The sequence below is a fragment of the Hippocampus zosterae genome, chromosome 4, assembly GCF_025434085.1.
Source record: "Hippocampus zosterae strain Florida chromosome 4, ASM2543408v3, whole genome shotgun sequence".
Lineage (NCBI taxonomy): Eukaryota > Metazoa > Chordata > Actinopteri > Syngnathiformes > Syngnathidae > Hippocampus > Hippocampus zosterae.
Window position 1 is genome coordinate 21,160,940 of NC_067454.1, and position 21,078 is coordinate 21,182,017.

The window sequence follows — 21,078 nt, forward strand, 5'->3', positions numbered from 1 at the left end:
CGTGAACCGGGGAGCCTCCTGGATCGGTGGATTGTCTGTGAATCGACTGACTGAACTGCTTAGTGGAAGCCTTTTACAAAAACTAGTCCAAAGTACACTTCTTTTCTGCACTGGCGTTAAATCAGATTTTGATCACAACTACTTGGGCCATCCCACACAAATAAATCCAAGCTACTATGAAAACACATCGCCATACCTGGTTTGGAGCTTTGCTGTCTAGCTGCAGCTCTTTCCATACTATCTTTAACACAGTAGTAGAGGTCACGACACTAGAAAGCAGAGAGGAAAGTATTGTATTTAAGGGTAGGTGGGAAATACTTTGGGTAACTAAAGAAAAACAGAGAGCTAGACTACACACCTTTTTGGTATAGAACTTATTGAGTTGAGTCTCTTGGCCGTTACGTCTCCAAAGACATAAGACCTTGGTTTTGGGGCAGTAAGTCATGTTGATGAGTTTCTCGTACCACCAGCGCTCGTACACGGTGCCAATGTTGCTGCGAAGGACTATGCAGTCATCACAAACCTGAGATATTAATGAGTGAAATGTAAAACACTAACAACAGGGCCAAAGTTGAATTTGTAATATGAAACCATATCAAAGACAATGCAAACCTCCATGAAGAAAATGTCCCCAGTTGTATCGGTACCAGCGTGCACAACAAACGTTTGCTTCTTGATATGACGGCTTCCACAAGGCCTAATGGACAGCTCGCGGCCATTCTAAGAGTACAACACAAAAAGGTGTTGCACTATAGTTCCGACAGTACTTTATAAGAGACAAACCCCTACCATTTGGGTCAATTTGTCCAGCAACTCATTAATCTCTTGGCTGTAGGCAAGGCCAATGTGGGACTTGCCCATCAAGCGCCTCACTTTCTTCCGGATGTCATTTTTGTTCACCTAGGAAGACATTGACAACAAAATTAGTTGGTATCAAAGTATCTATTATAATGTATACTATACGCAAATATAGGTTCTTACTTTCATCATGAGCATGTATGCAATCATGTTGTGCAGTAGTGTAGCCAGGAGTTTGTCCTCGTCGTCCTCCAGTCGCTTGCGGTCATGTTCTCCCAGTGACAAGTATCTATTGAAAAACGCAGACCAGTAACAGTCTTTGGGTGTATTGTTAAAGGTTCATGAATTTGGTTTACATTCTTAAAGCAATTCTAACCCCCCCTCCCACAAAAAGGAATAATAAATAAATACAACAAAATCTGAAGTGAAATACCACTCACTGATGTGCAGTCCCCCTCAAAGGTTTAGCTGTTAACATTATTTCTGGGTCCTTGTGGAAGTCGGTTCTAGGGTAATCTCGTAAACATGCTAACTAGCTAACCAACCTACAAATAATAAGCAATCAAAAAATAAAATCAATTCTGATTTGAGCTTGGGGAGGAAACCAAAAAGTGAAAGAATTCTACATTAAACTCGTCAAACCTTTCAATCATCTCTTGAGGTCCCTGGTCCAATCCCATCCCCTCACGCTCTAACATGACGGCATCCAAATAGGCATCCTCCCAGAACTGCACCTGGTCCCACAGCGTGGAGCGTTCCTTACCTGTAAAATCATCAATCACATCACTCAAAATGTGCAATGCTCCATGCTTACACATTCTACAGGACGGTCTTGCCTGGATGGCAATTAATAATGTTAAAAGGAAGACTGAAGTTTCCTGACTGAAGTTTCCTCATTGAAGTTTCCTCAACGTCACAGAACAGAATGTGTGTGGGTGAGTGTTGACGTAGCGGTATAGCTTTGTATTAAGATTTATAAAGAGATTGATGAAAAGAGTGGACCCCAGCTATTCTAGGGGGATTAGGACTAAGCCGGCCCGCAAATGGTGAAAATCCCTGTGTTGTTGATGCCCATCGAAATATGTTGGGAAAAGCATTCTTTAAAACCAAACAAACAAACAAAAACACTGATAAAACTCCAATTTGCACTTTTCATGAAAAATGAGGGTTGGCTCCTTAATAATCATATCACGACATTATTAGTTTGCATCTGTCACAGAGAAGCTGAAGGAGGAAGAAGTGTATGTATAGATACAGTGCAAGAATTACAAGCATGAAGCCAGAGCACAGTCATACTTGACGGCTTTCCATTCCTTCTCAACAACAACACATAAAAAAAGCAGCTTTCATTGACAGATAAATAATCAAGTGGAGAAAACCACAAAACACCAGCTGTTAAATTCACCACCAGACTTGGTGAACAACATTTGCACTCCACACAAAGGAAAAAATAGCCACAGCAAGAGATTAGCCCTACTTAGCGAAAAGGTTTCCATGGCAGCATCCTCTAGTTGATCCCAAACGGAGCTCTTATCGCGGCCTGGAAGATTTGCCCAGGAGGAAAAAGAAGCGGGAGGAAAGAGAAGCGGGGGTTAGGCTATAATTAAAAAGTGTTAATGGCAAAAAAAAAAAAAAGTATAGACCAAACACCGAAAACACAAACAACAGGGGCAGAGGCAATTACATCGACAGAAATGCTTCTAACACAAACTGTGCATACCCAACAGGCCTTCACAAATATAGATCCTCATGCTGATGTCCTCCATTGGCTGAGTAGGCATTGCTTTTGCCATTGCAGATGCGTGTTCTTTTGCGCCAGGTTTTAGTGTGTGAGTCTTTCCCTGGTAAAACCAGATAAACCATGCACATTGTTATGCCATCAATATAATGTCACTTTTAAGTAGCTTGCATCCATTTATGAATTTTAAAAAATTAATCCGATGCACATCATGCATGATATGGTGGTACTGAAACAGCTTCTATGATGAGGTAGAATTGATGAGGGAGGTCCATTTAGATTTGTGAACTATCTCATACTAGGGCCTGACTAATAGGTTTTTTTTTAGGCCAAATTCAATATTTGGCAAAATAAAATTCCACTGATTCATCACAATTATATATAATGAATTCAGTAACTTCTTTTTTGGTCCCTAAATGCAACAATAATATTTAATGCAGCATATATGCAATTGCATATATGTTTCTTATCTTATATTGCATTCTGTACTGTGTACAGTTCATCTTTTTTAAACATGTATTTTGTGCGGGTGAGGAAACTCCCTTTTCCCCAAAGATGTCAAACGTTTGCCAAAAATGCAAAACTTGTGGGTTATGTCCTATTTTAATTCCATGTACCTGTATTAAAGAACAATTTCACTCTAGCAAATTTCTGTTCGCGATGTCTTTTGAAATCAACCCTCCGTAGCAGAGGGCAAGACCCTTTTACTCTGACTACAGTAACTGATTTGTTGGTTTTACTCAATTCTCTGCTTAGAAATGGCCACATAATACAAATAAATGAAAACAAGAATTTCACTCAGGAATGAAATGAGATGGGAGCCATAAATCCTGAACTTACAAATACTGAGCTGGTCGCAGGGTTTGTTTCAATCTCACTGTCAGAGAGGGTCCCCCTGGACTGGGCTAAATGTAAAGCACTTCTCCCACCCAAGCCATCTCCCACTGTGCTGCTTAGGTCACTGTCAGCACCCATAGTCTCTCCAGAACTATTGCTTATCTACAGATAAAAACACAATAAATTAATAACAATTCTGGAGGTGGCAACTTTTCCATTTATTTGTGCACTTGCTTAATGTGGCACCACCACCTTGACGTATTGCTCTTTTAATCTTCAAGATGTTTAAATCAGAAATGTTGTTAATTACTCAAAATAGGGTAAATGATCAATTGATCCATGACGATCTACAAGGATGTAAAACAAATGTAGATATACAGTTGAAATGAAAAGTATGTGAAGCATTTGGAATAACATTGATTTCTGCATAAATTAGTCATAAAATGTGTTCTGATCGTCATCTAAGTCACAACAATAGACAAATGCAGTATTTTCTTCTGTTGAAGCCATGCTGTTGTTGATTTACTTCTGTGCTTTGGGTCCCTGTTCTGTTGCATTAAGATAAGAAAACCTTATTTACCTATCTTCTGTCGAGCTTCAATTGGTGGACAGATGGCCTTATGTTCTTTTGCAAAATGGTAAACTTGGGAATTAATTTTTTCTGCAATGATAGCAATCTGTCCAGGCCCTGAGGTACTAGAGCAGTCCCAAACCATGATGCCCCCTCCACCATACTTCACATTTGGGATGAGATCTTGATGTTGGTGTGCTGTACCATTTTTTTTCTCCACACATAGTGTTGTGTGTTCTTTCCTTCAATCAGGTCTCCTTATTTGGACTCCAGGTTGCTGACTTCTGACTCGAATTAGCTCATTAGCCTGAGGCTTCACATACTTTTTCCACCCAGCACTGTGGATGTTTACATGGTGTTCAGTAAAAAAAAAAACAAAAAAAAACACGAGAACATATAATTGTGTGGTATTAGTTCAAGCAGATTGTGTTTGTCTATTGCTGTGACTTTTTCTTTCAAGTGTACACGGCAATGGAAAAAGGCACTATTTGAGTTGGTCCTGCCCTACCACTGTGCTCCCCTCTGAGTCTTGGCTGGTGCTTCTTGTTAAGATGGGAGGTTCGGAACTTGTTACAGACTCTGAGTCACTCTTCTAAAAAGACAATGAGAGAAAAAGATCATAGACAAAAATCAGCAGTCAAGACAGCAGAGCATTTTGGCCAGGCAACATCAGATTCCACCGGCTAACAATGCGCGTTTTTGACCATGCTAGGGAATATTTGCCGGTACTTAAATTTGCATACACCAGGCACTAACCTGAGATCCAGAGGTGACACTGAGACCACTATCAGCACTTATCTGGGATTTCTTCTCCTCTGCATCAGTCACCTGGGGGCGTTGTTGGTTTGCTCCTTCAGCCCCTGAGGACAAACACAACTGTCAGACTACCATAAATGAATGTTTCGCAATCTTACCTTCCTGCGAGTCAGCCGATTCAAAGCCAGCACTGCACATCAACAACACAAGTAAAATAAATAAAGTGTTCACTTCATTCATGAAATCGTTGGCACGCAATGGTGCACAAGTTGCTCCTGATCAGAATTATACCTGGTATGAAAAATTTTCTTCACTATTCTGTGCAATTGCAGGAATAGTTTTAATTACATTCACCAGGGACATGAATGTCAAGCCAATATTGGGATTTCAACGATCTTTTTCGCACAAAATAATTGTACAATACAAATCCTCAAAAAAATCTATGCATGATTTTAGATTTGCTTTCCTGAATTAAAAAAAAATTAATAATAATAATAATAATAATAATGCATTTTATTTAGAAGCGCCTTTCAAGAAACCCAAGGACAACTACACATCCGTCAATGTTGGATGATGATGATGATGTCCTGTTTAAACTACGAAGGCTAGATGGTAAAAAAAAGTATTTGCATTCCAGAGAAATTAAAGAAAAATATTTGATATGCTAAGTGGTGGAAAATCATGTAACAAAATATGGGCAGGAGGATTTAAAGTGATTTGTGCTCACTTATGAATGTAACGAAATGTTGTTTTGCTGAAATTACAAAATTACCAGTATATACATTAACAGTGTTTTCAAAGAAAAAAACAACAACAAACAGACTAATTCATGACATCGTTGAAATCCCTAAATTGAACAATTGTAAATTCATGGGAATGGCGTGTGTACAAAAAGTGACAGATTCATTCAAGTGTAAATTAAGAAACTCCAGGAGGGCCAGACAGTGAAGCAAGAAGGGAGCAAGCCCAAAGTGCAGTAAAATTGCGAAAAACAATCACAAATGAAAACAAAACTGCAAGAGCGTGAAGCAGTGTAAAACTTCATCACAGATCGCAACATTAAAACTCTTTGTCTGCGCTGCCGAAGTGGCTCCAAAACACAGACACAGGCAGTTAGGCATGCCGACAAACTGACAAACAATAAGTGTAGATAGTCTGTCACCTTTACAAATTTCTTCAATAATATCTTAAAAAATAAAAAGCAAGACATTGGAAAGATCAAAAGAAGAAAACGGCAGCATATGTACAGTTATGCTAATTCTGATACATTGTCTTACATAAGCAATAGCTTAAAAGTTGCTTAAGCCTGGAAACTATAGCATAGAATTTGTCATTTGGGGGGAAAAACACAGGCTGCAATATGAATTGAAATGTGCCGATTGCTGAAACCATCAATGTTATTTATAAAGCCTGACTGTAGATTGTAAACCATAAGAACCTGACTAAAATGAGTCTCTAATGTCTTGAACATACTGTGTAGTGTTGTGCTACCCAATTTTATGAGTCAATATGACATCAACTAATGCTTAAGCATCACATTTTGAGTTCCTTTTATATGGTGCGATAAAGACATAGTGACTATAAAAGACAGAATGGGGCGGAAAAAGAGTCAACAACTTGATACCCCAATCTTTTTTGATGTGTGAAGTTTCTTACTCTGTGGTTTTTCCATAGATTTTTGCTTATCCTGGTGCTTGCTCCACAATTCTACCCAAGATGCATTGCAAGCAAGGAGAGAAAGACAGGTAGTCAGAGCATGTTGTAAAAGTATGTATGGTGGATGAGCATTGAAAGCAAAATTAAATAAAGTTAAACATAAACTTAAAAAAAATAAACACGACACGATCGAATGATGTCAGTAGAATGTTTTGTAATGTTTGCATGTAGCTGTGTAACAACCTGAAACAGTCATGGCTATTCAAGTTGTGCCCCTTACTGTGAGATAGCTACAATGGTAACATTACAACACACTCAGGAGCAACTGGAGAGCCACACCAACGTTGGAATGTGCTCTGACTCAGAACACAGAACAGAGAACATCCTTAATAAATTGAAGTGGTTTGGCTGGCCAGTAAACAGATTCGAACGTGACATCGTCTAACTGGAGAGGAGCATGGAATGCGGTTAATGGGCTGACAAGCCACAAGATGAAATGGGAGCAGTTGCAAAAGCTGGGGTGCACATTTCACAGCATTCTGTAGAATTGAGGGTGCAACTTCTAATAGGAAGAAAATGGTTGCAAGGTTGAAAGAGGTGTCAAGCTACTTGTAGCTTGACGAACTGTCCCCAGTACACAGGCCCAGAAACAACCCCCCCGCCCCCCCCCCCCCAAAAAAAATCTAATTTAAACCAGTTGCTGTATTTGGTACTTTAGCCATTACTGATCTCAAATATTTCCATTTTGGTCTTAACTGGGACTGTTTCCTGGGAGTTTGTTTCCACAATCCATGCTGAGAGCAAAAAGAACTGCCATATTCTACGTGTTGTAGGAACCTGCAGTAAAGGCACAAGCAAGAGACAAATTTTCGAATGATGTCCAGATGACTGATTTACATTGGCCAGTACTGCAGATTTAGGGATTGTAAAACTAAAAAAAAAATAATAATAATAAAAGCATGCATTCAAGGTGCTGAGAGGCTGACGACAGACCTCTTGACAGGAGGCAAACTGGGACACAAATGTTCTAGGAAGGCGCGACAAACGCAATCCGAGCAGGGAGACAGGGCTACACACTATTCCAAACATGTTTTTGGTTTATCTATTGCACACTTTTATGCTTATTTTATGTTGAAGTTCATTTTGATATGTTTCGACGTATGAATGAAACAAAGTACAAATACTTCGCATAATCGCAGGTGAGCATCGTCCTCATTCTTTGAATGCCAATTTACCAGTAATGTCTGGAATATTGTACCTCCTGCATAGTCATGGCTGTGACTTTCTTGGGAATGGTTGGAGAAGGGAGAGGAAATTGTTCTGATGAGCTTTTCAGGGGATCTCACTGTGCACATGCAACCAGGCTGGAGTGGTGTACACACCAATCGAGGCAATAAAGTTCTCTTCATTCAGGCTCCGGGTGTCAAAATGGCGGGCTCCTCTGCCCGGTGTGTGATGTGGCAGCTGCAGATGAGGAACGGTCAGAAGACCTTGTGGTCTGGCTGCCTCCATTCGACCAGAAGGACTCTCTTTGCTCCCCGGGCTGCCAGCACTATCTGTGGGGCTCCGCTTGCGTTTTTCAGGGTCTAACAAGTTATCAAAATTAAAGGGGCCACAGACGAAGTTCACCAAAATTAGTGGAACCTTTATTAGTTTAGCTTGTTAGATGAAAGAGTGTTTGACACAAATGTAGGACAAAGCTTTGGACGGCATTTGCGGCAAAAGCCCATGCTTTTTAGTTAAAAACAAATTAAAAAACATTTTCAGCATGAGTACATTAATTGACTCTATTGGTCATTTTCTGGAAGACACCCCCCACAAAGATTCTGTGTTCAACTTACCTTTGGTTTGGTAATGTGTGCGTGCTATCTCCAATAAGCTGAAGACACTGGCCATTCCACCGAGGCCTGCGTTTGTGTAGGAATGCTCCAAACTGGATACTGTGCATTTCAATATGTCCAACATGCCTTTGTACACTTTCCTGCTCACCTCCTGAAAGAAAAAAAAAAAAAAGATGATTCAGAGTAAAAATGCAAGCACATGCAAGAAGTGCCTTTTATCTTCTATATATATATTGCGCGACGTCCCGCACGCGGTCTGTCCTTCCGTCTGTCCCTTTTTCAAAACATACCTACTTCACCGCGCCGCTGCGCGCCGCCACTGCGCCGCTCAGGCAGTGGCTCACTACGATCGCGCGGGCATCTTAGCGAAAAAATGTTGTCTACCCACAAGCATTGCAATGAAATTGTTAGTTATTTAGTAGAGCTAAACATCTCTTTATTTTCGCGATAAGCAATGAAGATGAACAAAAAGTTGAACCAAGCAACAACACTTTTGTGGGCCGAAGGCCCACCTTACCAGCCTTCCGCAGGAACTAGCTGATGAGCCGCCCGGAGGGCGGCGAACCACCACCTTACCAGCCTTCCGCAGGAACTAGCTGATGAGCCGCCCGGAGGGCGGCGAACCAGCTAGTAATATAATAATAATAATAATGCATTTTATTTAGAAGCGCCTTTCAAGAAACCCAGGGACACTTTACAATAACAAAAACAATAAAACACAATACAGGTTGAGCAGCAGCAGCCAAACGCGCCAGCGTTCACTCAACCCGCAAGTCAGAAAGAAACCACAAGGGAGGGAGAGGGGAAGAAAAAAAAAAAAAAACACGCTCGAACTATCCTCATTTTGAGGATAATTTGAGTTAGGCAAAAAACCTCCTGCACAAGGATATGACAGTTACAACAGGTCACAAGACATAAACAACCATAACAATAGTTTACAGATGATTCACCAAGTGTGTAAAGTTAGTTTTCAGCGGTAAAACTGAAATAAATAAGGTACGGTAATTGCTTTCTCCCTTTATTACTAATCTATTACTAATTTATTAATCTATATTAATAATGGTATTTTCAATCAGTTATTTTTGTTTGCAGATTTGACCCAAAAAACCTTTAAAAATACAGATTTAACAAAAAAAAAAAAATGTTAAATTGTAAAGTTCCGTAACATTTAAATGTCATTCATCATCTACATTAATTACAGGCTCTTGAGGCAAAGAAAATATCTTGGCACACTGAATTTCGTCTGTCTTTAATAACTTAATAAACCATATTGTGACAAATCATGAAATTGAAAAAAGCTGTCTTTTTTCTATCCGCATCGCACCACAAAAAGTTGCACAATAGGGTTGAAACAATCATCATACCACATCACGAATGATTTCCTGTCTGGAGTCTTCCTCTGACTGGCTCACTCTGTTAAGTTTACTCAGCACAAAGACACGGAGCTGCTCATTCTCCAGGAGGCGGCGCACTTTCTTCATGTTGAGCCAGCCGACGCCTTGTCCATCCAAGACACTCTGTACAACCTCCTTCAAGAACTGCTGGTTTTCACTGTATTGATACCACAGGCTCAGATGCATTCAACAGTAAAGGCCATTCGTAAACAGACAGCAATATTGCACACGGGGATGTCATACATCTCTTGAAATGTTTGCACATTTGAACGAATACCTTGTATTATTGATCCGGCCCTGAGGAGAGGGTGATTCTCTCTTCACTGTCGGGCTGTGTTTGATAACAGAAGACTTCTGGTCCACAAGTGCCCGAGGTGCACGTGCACCTGTTAAGGAAAGCAACACAATGAGATACCGAAACACAACAGATAGGAAAAATAGGATCACAAACTGGAACACAAGGTAAAACTCAGAGGAGGTCTGGGTAGACACATGCGTACCAGGAGAGTAACAGTGTTTTTAAAGAGACGATTTTTTTCCGCTCCCTTCATCACTGTATCAAGAGAAACATAGCAAGCAGTAATCTGCTGTTATCTTTTCACCAGATGATCTCTGAAGCCGCAAGACCAATATTACAACAGGAGAGTTGAAGGGCATAACAAACAAGCTTAGAATAGAGGCACACACACGCAGAAGAGGAAGACAGATTGCTATATTCAATAAATAGAAAGTAAAAGAGCACAATCTGACTCAATTCAATTGCAGCAATGTAGTCTTAAAGGGTTGTGTCAATCATGCCTCGAGTTCAAACCACTGCACACTAACAACGGAAAGTAAGTGTGAGTCATCGCTTATATTATTTATTTGTATACAACATTTTTTAAATTACATACCTCATCAGCCAAAATAAATATTTTGAAATTAATTGCCCTTCTGCGATGATTAAATGCATCTTGAGTTTGAAGTATGTCGATATCGGGGATTGCGAATGTGTGTTTGTTTTAGCTCACTGATTTGATTTTAGAGAGTAGAATTTACATAAGGTACCAGCAAATGATTCCTCACTACGAGCCCAGACAGATGACAACCGCCGCAAAATCAACCGAATAATAAATAAATAAAACACAGCAAACATAAAAATAAATATAAAAATAAAACAGCATTGACTTTGCTTTGGAACGGTACGGGAACCTAAAATCTCACAATAAACAACAAATGTATCACCAGTACGATATTCCTCAAGTAAATACAACCAACAACTAACCAAGAATTAAGTAAACTTTTTTTCAACAACTGTACTTAAGGTTTAACAGCTACATAATATTGATGTAGTTAATATAAACAGTACAGCATGATTAGGCCCAACCCCATAAACACAGTAGAAGCAGGGGGAAAAAATAGAAACATGAAAGAAAAAAAAAAAAATATATATATATATATATATATATATATATATATATATATATATATATATATATATATATATATATATATATATATATATATATATATTTGTTTTAATATATCCTGTTTTGTGTTTGGTGCTGGTACCCTATTGAATAATGTGGTACTTCACTAAAATGTGTCCTCCACTTTTAAAATGTTTTCGATGGATGGCTAAATAAATAGAACACACCGCGTGAAATGAAAATAGTCTGAGGGAAAACAAAGTGAATCCTTGATGGCACACACGGGGGGTAAAATGAGCAAAGGATGAGGGGAGATGTAGTTGACTGGCTTGGAGAAGCATGCAGCTCACTCGGGAAAAGAGCAGAACCCACCTTCTCCGCTCCCCGGGCCGGCATCTGATATTATCTCCATTAGAGAATTTAGCCCAAATACTGCACACAAAACCCAGAATTAGTTGCTGCCACAAGTGGACAGAGACAGGAATACCGGCCCAGTCATAACCAGTCTGAACATCAGCCCATACAAACATCATGCATGCACGCTTAAGATGACTCCAAACAGAAGAAAAGTAGCAAAACCAAAAAAAAAGGACACCACGGCACATGATGTCCTGATGATGCTATCATCCCAGAAAATGTTTGACACGATAACAAGTACAAAGTGCACATTGCACGTGTTGTTAGGTGTAAAATATACTGTGTGTGTGTGTGTATATATATATATATATATATATATATATATATATATATAAGCCTAAAATATGCATACATGACTATAATTACAATTGACTGCTTTATGCAACCAACTCAAAAGTATTAGCAAATGAAGCTTAATTGGATGGTGTACAGTGTTCACCAGCTATTTGAGGCTTGAACTCTGCCACAAATAGCAATAAAATCTACCAAACCCTCACATGGTTGAGAATTGCCTTTTGATGCCACAGAATGGCCCCAAAGCACAACATGAAGCTCCTTAGTTCGCTTTAATACAGTTACCTGACTACACGATAGAGGTAAAGCACTTTAAGCAATACATAAATCTCCTTAACTCACTTGAATAGTTCTTTGGCACCAAGATGGTGCCATGGCAATACTTGGCTTTGTCTTGCAGACTAAAACAGCAAACGGCCAATATGTGAGCTTTGTAACGGAGCATAGGTTAAAATAAATCCGCAAGCAGCAAAACGCAACTATGTGGGGAACGTTGTAGCTTGAAAAAATGTAGCTGTCGCAGCAATAGAATGCCCTTCACAGAGTAAATGTCTTGACTAAATGCTACATAGTTGCATTAGGTTGAGGGTTATCTTTTTCAATAAGATCACCACCAGCAGTCAATCTGGAAGGAATGGTAAGGTGTGGATCAACAGCTCACAACAGTGTCTTCTATCTTAGTCCTACACTGAAAAACCAAGATAGGTACGGACCTAATCAGAGGAAGGGGCAAATGCAAACTAACACACCAGACAAAACATACCTGGACTGTCAGGTGCATCTGGACAACAAAGAACAAAACACACCATAATGAAAAGGAACGGAACATGTTCTATGGCGGCTATTTCTCATGAATAGGAGCTATTGAGCACCTGCTTTTTCTTTTTCTTTCTCAAATAGAAAATCTATTCTATTGTATTGTAAAATCTAAACTAGGCAAAATTCATGTTCTTCTCCAATTTATTTCATCTTTGGGACAGAAAATAGGCCGACAACTTGAATTTGTCCTATCAATATGACAAGCGAATGGCTATGATATGATGAAAGAACCACCGACCCAAATACAACTCACTTTTACAATACACGCACCCTTTTAAATCTCTGATTAAAACAACTCATTACTAATTACTATTTTTTTAAAATGTTTTTTTGTATTTGCTTAACCTTGTAATGTGATTTAAGCATAACAGTACATTATGACCAAAAAAGGATGACACGTTTGACATCGATTCAGGATCAGACCCTACTTCCAATGACAGAGAGAGGAATTGTTGCAAATTCAGTAGCTATCATTTGATATTTACAAGGGAACACAAAAAAATGATTTTAGAACCCTCGAAATGCACAGGTTGAAAGCAACAACTTTGAGGGTTTTTTTGTGTGTGTGAATTCTTCAATTCACAGAATTGATTGAAAACCATTTTAAAAATCCTCAATATACTCCTTTAAAATAGCGCCATAAGTGTTTGCAATCAGAGGGAGGAAAAAAAAAAGTCAGGCTATAAAAATAGATTCTCTACAGACCTGCTTGGTCCAACTCTTCCTCAATGTCAAAATTTAAATATTCTTTTATGAAAGAAAAATGAATTAAGATGAGAATGGAAGAGCAGAAAAAAACAGTCATTCAAATGATGAAAACGCTACACTACTACTTAAAAAGCAATGCCTTAGTAAGCCATGAGCGAAGTAGAGCCACCTCTATACTAGGGCTGTGTGATATGGCTAAAATTGAATATCTTCATATTTTTACTAAATATCACAATAAAGATATGCTCATGATATTAATGTGGGTTTAGCAAGCATTTAAAAAGTATATAAATATATGCAAAAAAGACAATCAAAAATGTGGACAATTTCTTTTTTTGGGGGGGGGGGCTAACTGACAGCCATTGACATATTAATATTATATAATATAATAAATTTATAAGCCACAAGTGTGGTGAGGTCACGTGACTGATACGTCTTCATTTCGATATTATCTTGAATGTTCATATTTCAATTTCAATACCATGGTGATATATCGCCCAGCCCTACTGCATACTATATGCACATCGATGACTAAGATCAAATCATTATTCTGTTAAACATAGTCTATCATTCAAAAAATGACCAAGCATGTAAAAAATACTCAATGAGGTGGGCTCAGCAAATTTTAAAAAGTGAAAGAGTCTGAGTGTCTGTGCTTATATACCTTTGAGGCTGGGGAAAGGTGTCGTTTTCTCTCTTGCAGCTTTGTTTGGTAGAGCAAGATGGGACAGACTGAAACTGGTTCCATGATTCTTGTAAAGATTACCTAAAAAGGATAGATGTTAACATTGTCATCAACAACGCTAAAACGGTTTAAACTGTTCCCCACTTATATGATCATTGCTGTGGGAGTTGGCCATCTTTTACCACGGATCACGATCAAGTCATTCTTTCCACTGGACATAAGAGGGGGAAAAAGGTGATCCGCCCTTGTACAATTTTCCAGAATTTGAGAAGGCATCGAAAGGTCAACACGTATTTGTTTTAAAACAAACATTTTTCGCCATGCAACTCCAGAGGTAAATAGCACAAATTACTCGTTAAAATATTCTTACTTGCAAAAGACATCAGTCCCCCAAATCCATCATTACTGCTGTTGGAAATGGTTGAGTTTGGTGAGCTGTCACCTTCTCCATCAGACTCCCCAGGCAGCCTCAAACTACTCGGGCGTGAAGGACGCTGTGCCCTACAAAGAAAATAAAAAGCTTTTTAAATATCCTCAGGGATGCACTAACAATTGCATGCAATATGAGGAACATATTGAAATGTAGAATACAAATCAGAATGGCACGCCGGCAACGATTCAAGACCACATTGCATGGTTGGTTAGAGAGCCCATCTGAATGACGTGTTAGTTCATTCACGTGATGAACAATTTTCACACACTTGTTGCCATTGATGTTCTGGACGAACCGAGGGGTGTATGACTCCACTTGCTCTTCTGCATCAGGATCATCTTCAGAGGGGAAGCCGTACTGAGGCTCAAAATAAGGGTTGTCATACTCTCGTTTTTTTATAGCTGGGCCAGACTCCATTGTTGATCTGAGAGACGGCTGGCTGCCAACTCCAAGGACTGGGTTCTGAGGACCAGAACCGGCTTGTGCTTCACTATCAGGTGCTTCTCCTTGCTCCTATTTAAAAAAATAAAATAATTTCAAAATGTGATTGTATGGAAAAATGCACATTGTGGGGGGAAAAAAATATAAACATATTTATGTTTTCATTTATTTCGGTAATAACTATGGATAGACCTTTAACACACATAATTACCGGATAAGTGTTAGCACAAATAAGATTTAGCTATTTAGAATTGTAGCGATGGCATACATGGTTGACACCCTGGATTATTGTACTCGGACTGGAGCTTGCAGTTGTGCTGGAGCTTGAGCGAAGGGGCTGTCCATCAGATGTTTCGACAGGGACATCCCCGCCGGATGGACCTTCTGACCCTTCCTTTAAATCCTGGAACTCTTGAAATGCCACCTCACTTGCATCTCCGAGAGCAGCATGGGTATGTGGTTGGAGGCCTAAAGCATCAAACAATATGTTTGTTTTTTTTAAACACACAATTGGGAAATAAAATAAGGCTACATCCAAACTAATTGCTGGAAATACAAGGGACATAGTTATAAGATTGTTCAAAGTTAAATGGTTACAGCTTTTGAATGTTTTTCAGAATTTAAAAACATACTTGGTGTGTCTCCCTGAATGTCTCCTTGAATCATCTCGCTGACAAGGTCTCCAAGTGAGGAATAGGATGAGCTGGAGTCATCATATGCCTCACTGTCACTACCGCTGTGGAAAGAAACGCATCATTCTCTATTAAAGCAGATTATTAACAATCAAATTGCATTCATGTTATCTATGATAAAGAACTCGACGACACTGTTGTGAGGATAACCCAAAATGAGTGTCTTCATCCTTACCTGTCTGTGGGGTCAGAGTCATTGCTCTCATCCTCAAACGGACTCGCCAGAGCCTCAACCAGCTGGGAGCCGCCATCAAAGACTCTGTAAACTACTGGCTGCAGCTGATGCGCATACCACTTCGGTTTATCACCAATTAAAGACGGGTCGAAAACATCTGAAACCAAAGTGTACAGGGTGTACAATTAAGGGTCTTTGTAACACGACGGAAAGTTACACTTAGAAACAAGATATCAAATTGTAAAGATCAACTTACTATTATGTATTCTCTGAAAGGCTAAATTTGTGGGACTGAGAGCCCACTCGCCATAGAACTCCACCGCCTGTGTGTGGGAAAGCTTATCAGCAAAACAAGATCGCCTTGGTCGAGATGCGAGAAAAGACGACGACTGAAAAGCCACCACAGGGCGGGGGAAGAGGCGCAAGGTCCGTGTGTGCATTTGAAAACCATGGAGAACATTTTGAGAGTTGAAGAACCGTACCATGGCCACCCTGTTAAGTAATATAAGATATTTGGATTATAGTACAGATCTTTCATTCAAAATGAAACACATACTGTAGCATGAACTCTTTGCAAAGATGGGAAGAAAATTCACAAATATGTGACACCAACATCAATGAAACAAAAGGCTTGCCTGGTGGCTACATCCACAGAATCGACATCATTGCCATAAATGAGGGGGTTAAACTCAGTGGATGATGGCGAGGCTTTATCACGCCCAGGAGGAAGAAGTGGCATTTCCTGACCTTCCTGAAACTTCTCAAGGTTCAAAATGGGCTGGGTGTTCAAACTCATACTCGCCAAGGCCTGGAACAAGTAATAGAGGGATAAGGAGTAAGAGCGCAATGATAAAAAAATAAAATAACAGTTTGATGAGCCACTCTCACCGTAGGCATCAACATTACGATAGTTACTCCACAACCATCTACACACTACAAAAGGAAATCTATTCAATTGAGAAACTAACGGATCATAGGGATACAAAAAAAAAAGTAGTAAGGAATGGATGGAAATTGTAAAAATGCTTTTACTTCCAAAAGGAAATCTTTGTGACACCAAAAAATGGAAAATAATGAAATCCCATCAGTCTACCAAACTGTTTTTGGAAATCTTTGTAATCTTATGTTACACAGGAGCATGTTGATGCCTGTGGTGGGTGTGTCATTGCCTGGGAGGAGGAGGAGGACAGAATGTACTGAATGTCTTGCTGCAGAGTTGTCAGTGTTTAAGCTAAGCAAAATGGGACATTTAGTTGCTAGATCTGGTGAAATGTCTTTGTTAGGTATCTGCTTCACCTTTTCTGCTTTTGATTAACGGGGACACTCACTGATGCAAGAATCAAGGCACGCATATTCAGTCATGCTCAAGCCAGAGCTAAGCAGCGCGTTAAGGGGTCCGTAAAACATTCGGAGACACTGTTATGCATGGAACTCAATTCTTGAGAAAAGAGAAAAGTAATTGGTCATGAGCAAAGTAATGTGAAAGAGGATGCAGGGGCATTCCACAGGAGAATAAATGAGTAACCTTATTTTCACAGGAGAAGATCTGCTTTTGGGTGATCATGGTCAACCTAACCAGACACTAGGAGAGAGATGTTGGGAGAATCAAAAAGGCCTGAGGTGGTGTCACAGGAACAGCACATGACAAAATCATGGCTCTTTCCATTTCTTTTCAATGTTAACGTTCAGCAGTGAAAAGCTGTGCTTTGTGATTTTTTATTTTTTTGTTCTTGTGTTTTTCTTGTTTGCGTTGTGTGTTTCGGTAACTAAAACACAAATGTAATTTCACGAGCATAAGGTGCATGATATGCCGTAATAAAATTACATTAAGCTCATTAATTTTTTGCAATGCTTCTTTAAGTGACCGCGTTACTCAAGAATTACACTATTTCTGCTGTCTGTTTCAGACGGCTCATGTTTAACACAAAAATGAGCAATAGGGTATAAGGTTTTAAAACCCGACAATCACTGCCCAAGACACTTTGACAGCCATTGTCGCTGTGCTAAAAAGGCCCGCCGTGCATCTAAATCACAGAATGCACTAAGCCGCAACAGCTGTGGGAATGGGCACAGGCGAATAAATAACTTCTTGTTACGCCTCGGATGCACAAATTTCGCAAAAAGGCAGCGTGGAAGGACCTATATCACAAGGGATGGAATGGCCTTGTGATTATGTTGGGATGATGACAACGATGATACACCACCAGATCGTTTCGGAAAATCTCGTGATACATGCACAAGTAAAGCTGTTCAATGGTGACCTCATTTCATGTTGTAAAAATACTGTGTATGCAAGACCTGGTATAATTGTTACACTTTCAAGATTCTCAGCTGAAATAAAAAGATTGAAGTCTACGGTGTAAGTATTTAAGTCTACTTCACATCAACAGCTACTTCTGCTTTGATGCCCCAAGTTTGACAAAATCTCGAATCATAGTCAGTGTTATTTCCTGCACACAAATGCTTCAAACGCAGAAGCTTCACGCACCTCCTGACACAAGTCACACATTCACACACAAGGGAAACAACAAGGAAAAACGCAAAGCCATCGAATTAGCTCTGATTCAAGGTACATCGCTGTCTGGCCGAACCCCCCTACGTCACAATATGGTTCCGATTTTTTCACAAATCTATACCATTGGTCAGTCCATATCTGTGTGTCTTATTTGTTATTATTATATTTATTTTGATTTTTTTTTTTAGCAAATAACTGACCACTCTTAACTCATTCAGTACCAGCCAATTCTGGATCAAGTCTGAAAAGACGTTTAAAAACGTCTTTGGGAGTGAATGAGTTAAGAGTTAAAAATGGCCTGATCGCCTTGATGAAGTAACATTAATGTGCTAGGGGGGGTTTTCCCCTCCCTCCTGAAAAGTGACGATTTTGGAGGTACAAGGATTCCAGTGGCATAACATATACTATACTCATGACTACATATGAATATATGTTACAAGATCAGTCTCGAGAAGGCTCTACTGAAAACTGAAATTACTTCCAAAAACAAAACATCTTGAACGGAACCTGAACTTGCAGAATTTTTTGAATGGGAGTGTGCAACTCTACCTCGCATATCCAGCAAGATAGACCCCAGTAAGCATTCTCCCAACGGGTTTAAAGTTCTGAATAATTAATTCCACATCATTTTCAAGAATTCATTATGTTAGTATAAATAGTTAGACAACTATTTTAAACCGTTAACATCACTTTCGGTGTGATTGTTCGAACCAAAGTTATTGCAGTCCTCCGTGAGCGTTTCTATGATTGCTCAAAACAAAAAAAGGGAGTTTTGTGTGTGTTAAGTTCATTATGTAGTCATAATGTAGAAATAGGAATACAAAGTGTACAAAGTGATTCCATGAATCAGAACCAAATTCTGATGATGAAGTCAGAGGTGTCACAACCACTCTTAACAGCGAAAGTATCAATTTTTTTCTTGAATAACGGGGTCTTGGGAACTGATTTTACCTTCAAGAGCTACAGCATGCAAAGAAAACAGAAAAAGAGCAGAAAAATTTGTGTTTGTTTGTTAGTGCACAACAAGATCCATTTCCATTGCTTGCACACGCTAAACAAAATACATACAAGTCCGTTGGAGTAGGAAGCCCCTACCCTTCACAAGGCTGAAAAAGATTTTTTTTAAATACTGACTTGTATAGAAACAAAACAATTAAGTACAGCATGATGAAAGACAACAATTATTGGGTCATAAGAAAACACCCGGGTTGCAGAAAGTCACGGCATGAACAGTATTGGTAGATTAAGGGCAAAAAAAGTAAACAATTTGCATACAGTACCTGCTTCAGATGTTTCTTGAGCTCGCCAGCTTCAGGCTCTGGAAGAGGTGGTAGAATCTCCGCATTTGTAGGTGCTTTAACCTGAAAAACAATTGCAGTTGCTGCAATCCCTTTTATTTTGACTGTTTTGAGGCACAATGTTAGAATGTAAAAAAAAGAATGTCTCATGTTCCAGGAGTTACCTTGCTGCTGTCCAGATCCACAAGCCACACATCATCTGGAATTCTGAAGTCGGATTTGTAAAGGAAAAAACTAGCTGGTACACCGATGATGTAGGGAGTAGGGGCAAGTAGAAGCTGTGCAGCAGCGGAATAGAAGAAAGCATCAGTTAACATAATTTCATACGTCAATAGCGCCATCCTTTTCGTTGTACCTGTTCAGCTGAGGCCATGCACGTTGGCAACAAAGGAATGACAGGGAACATGTACTCCAGAGGATAGATCATGGCCACAAATGCCATTACACTCATGGATAAAGCATTATAATCTCTTGACTGGAGAATAACCTGAAGAAAATAAAAAAACAACAAAAAACTGAATTATTTCATATCAATGCACCGCTCAATAGCCCAAAATTAAACTAGATCCTCTGCCAAGATAACGCTGAATGTTGTTGGATACAAAATTGCACACGGATTCATTTCAGTTAACAATAGTACTTCAGTAAAAGTGATGCAACCCCGACTGTCACTCTGTCCATCTATCTTTCATCTATCTTTTGTACACATTTTCTACAATAATAACATCAATTTACATTCAACTGATAACAAAAGTATGGCACACGGCTTTGAAAATCCTGGACGAACTGACGTTAATCTGCTCTTACCTTGTGCTCCAGCAAGACACACGATAGAACCTGAAGACAGGCATCCACACCCAGTAACTCTAAAGGCAAGTGCAACGGAAAATCGACCATCGAGAAGCGGGAGTTGTCGGGCAGTGCGAAGGTGAGGGGCCGTTTCATTTCACTGGGCAGAACTTCCACATCCACACGCCTCTGGCTTGCCACAGGTACGGGTGAACGTTGCAACCGGTATATCCAGGATTCAATGTCCCGAAGGTCATCTAACAGCTGGCTTCCCTTCTCTTCCACAGACAGTGCCCCAGTGAACACCCGCCACATGGTGTCTCTGTGGAGGATATAAAATGAATCAACAGGTGAAGAGAAAGATTCAGTTAAGCAGATTGATGCGCATGGCCCAGAGAGGTGAGACTCATTTAATGCATAAGTATTGCCAGATGAACATTACTGGCCTGAAGAACAACATCTTTTTTGAAGTGAGAGTTGATACAGGATTGCAACCTTGACAAATATAGCCCGTGCTTGGTTTAACTGCTGGAGAAACTGAAGATGCACAGAATTTTACTGACAAAATTGAGCCTTAATCTTTAACTGTTTGTGTGTGTGTGTGTGTAGCAGATATACAAAGACAATTTTGTTAAGCACTTTCAAGCATGCCGTTGATTGCTTCTGTGGCAGAGAGGAAAAAACCATTAGCTCCACCAAAGCCAACCAGAGACCTCAATCTATTAGTGGCATCACAAAAAAAAAAGCTTCCAGCCACAATATGTCTCTTCTTCTCTCTCGTGACATCCAACTGTGCCAGACAAAACAATTAT

General features: G+C 39.6%; 1 protein-coding gene across 33 annotated transcripts in view; it reads right to left on the reverse strand.

Moving 5' to 3' along the window:
• The window catches only part of madd (MAP-kinase activating death domain), a 42,192-nt gene that overhangs the window by 11,578 nt on the left and 9,536 nt on the right, over positions 1-21,078 (reverse strand). For 3 of the 33 annotated variants that reach the window (XR_007962044.1, XR_007962056.1, XM_052063012.1), the window contains exons 5-35: positions 20,285-20,588; positions 19,833-19,964; positions 19,642-19,755; positions 19,460-19,540; positions 17,190-17,246; positions 16,300-16,472; positions 15,921-16,156; positions 15,665-15,821; positions 15,430-15,533; positions 15,066-15,265; positions 14,625-14,869; positions 14,294-14,424; positions 13,903-14,004; positions 13,236-13,277; positions 11,373-11,432; positions 9,869-9,977; positions 9,562-9,748; positions 8,198-8,348; positions 7,739-7,942; positions 6,357-6,407; positions 4,701-4,804; positions 4,453-4,536; positions 3,377-3,535; positions 2,519-2,639; positions 2,276-2,338; positions 1,441-1,561; positions 982-1,087; positions 790-900; positions 613-720; positions 359-523; positions 197-269 (exon numbers count right to left, since the gene is read on the reverse strand). Coding sequence is in view for 1 of the 33 variants with exons in the window: in XM_052063012.1 (XP_051918972.1) it covers positions 197-269; positions 359-523; positions 613-720; positions 790-900; positions 982-1,087; positions 1,441-1,561; positions 2,276-2,338; positions 2,519-2,639; positions 3,377-3,535; positions 4,453-4,536; positions 4,701-4,804; positions 6,357-6,407; positions 7,739-7,942; positions 8,198-8,348; positions 9,562-9,748; positions 9,869-9,977; positions 11,373-11,432; positions 13,236-13,277; positions 13,903-14,004; positions 14,294-14,424; positions 14,625-14,869; positions 15,066-15,265; positions 15,430-15,533; positions 15,665-15,821; positions 15,921-16,156; positions 16,300-16,472; positions 17,190-17,246; positions 19,460-19,540; positions 19,642-19,755; positions 19,833-19,964; positions 20,285-20,588 (4,055 nt within the window). In the remaining 32 variants the exon portion in view is untranslated. Of the gene's footprint in view, positions 1-196; positions 270-358; positions 524-612; positions 721-789; positions 901-977; positions 1,088-1,238; positions 1,344-1,440; positions 1,562-2,275; positions 2,339-2,518; positions 2,640-3,376; positions 3,536-4,452; positions 4,537-4,700; positions 4,805-6,356; positions 6,408-7,738; positions 7,943-8,197; positions 8,349-9,561; positions 9,749-9,868; positions 9,978-11,372; positions 11,433-13,235; positions 13,278-13,902; positions 14,005-14,293; positions 14,425-14,624; positions 14,870-15,065; positions 15,266-15,429; positions 15,534-15,664; positions 15,822-15,920; positions 16,157-16,299; positions 16,473-17,189; positions 17,247-19,459; positions 19,541-19,641; positions 19,756-19,832; positions 19,965-20,284; positions 20,589-21,078 lie in introns of those variants that run through there. The other 30 variants (XR_007962057.1, XR_007962045.1, XR_007962050.1 and 27 more) reach the window with 23 other exon arrangements.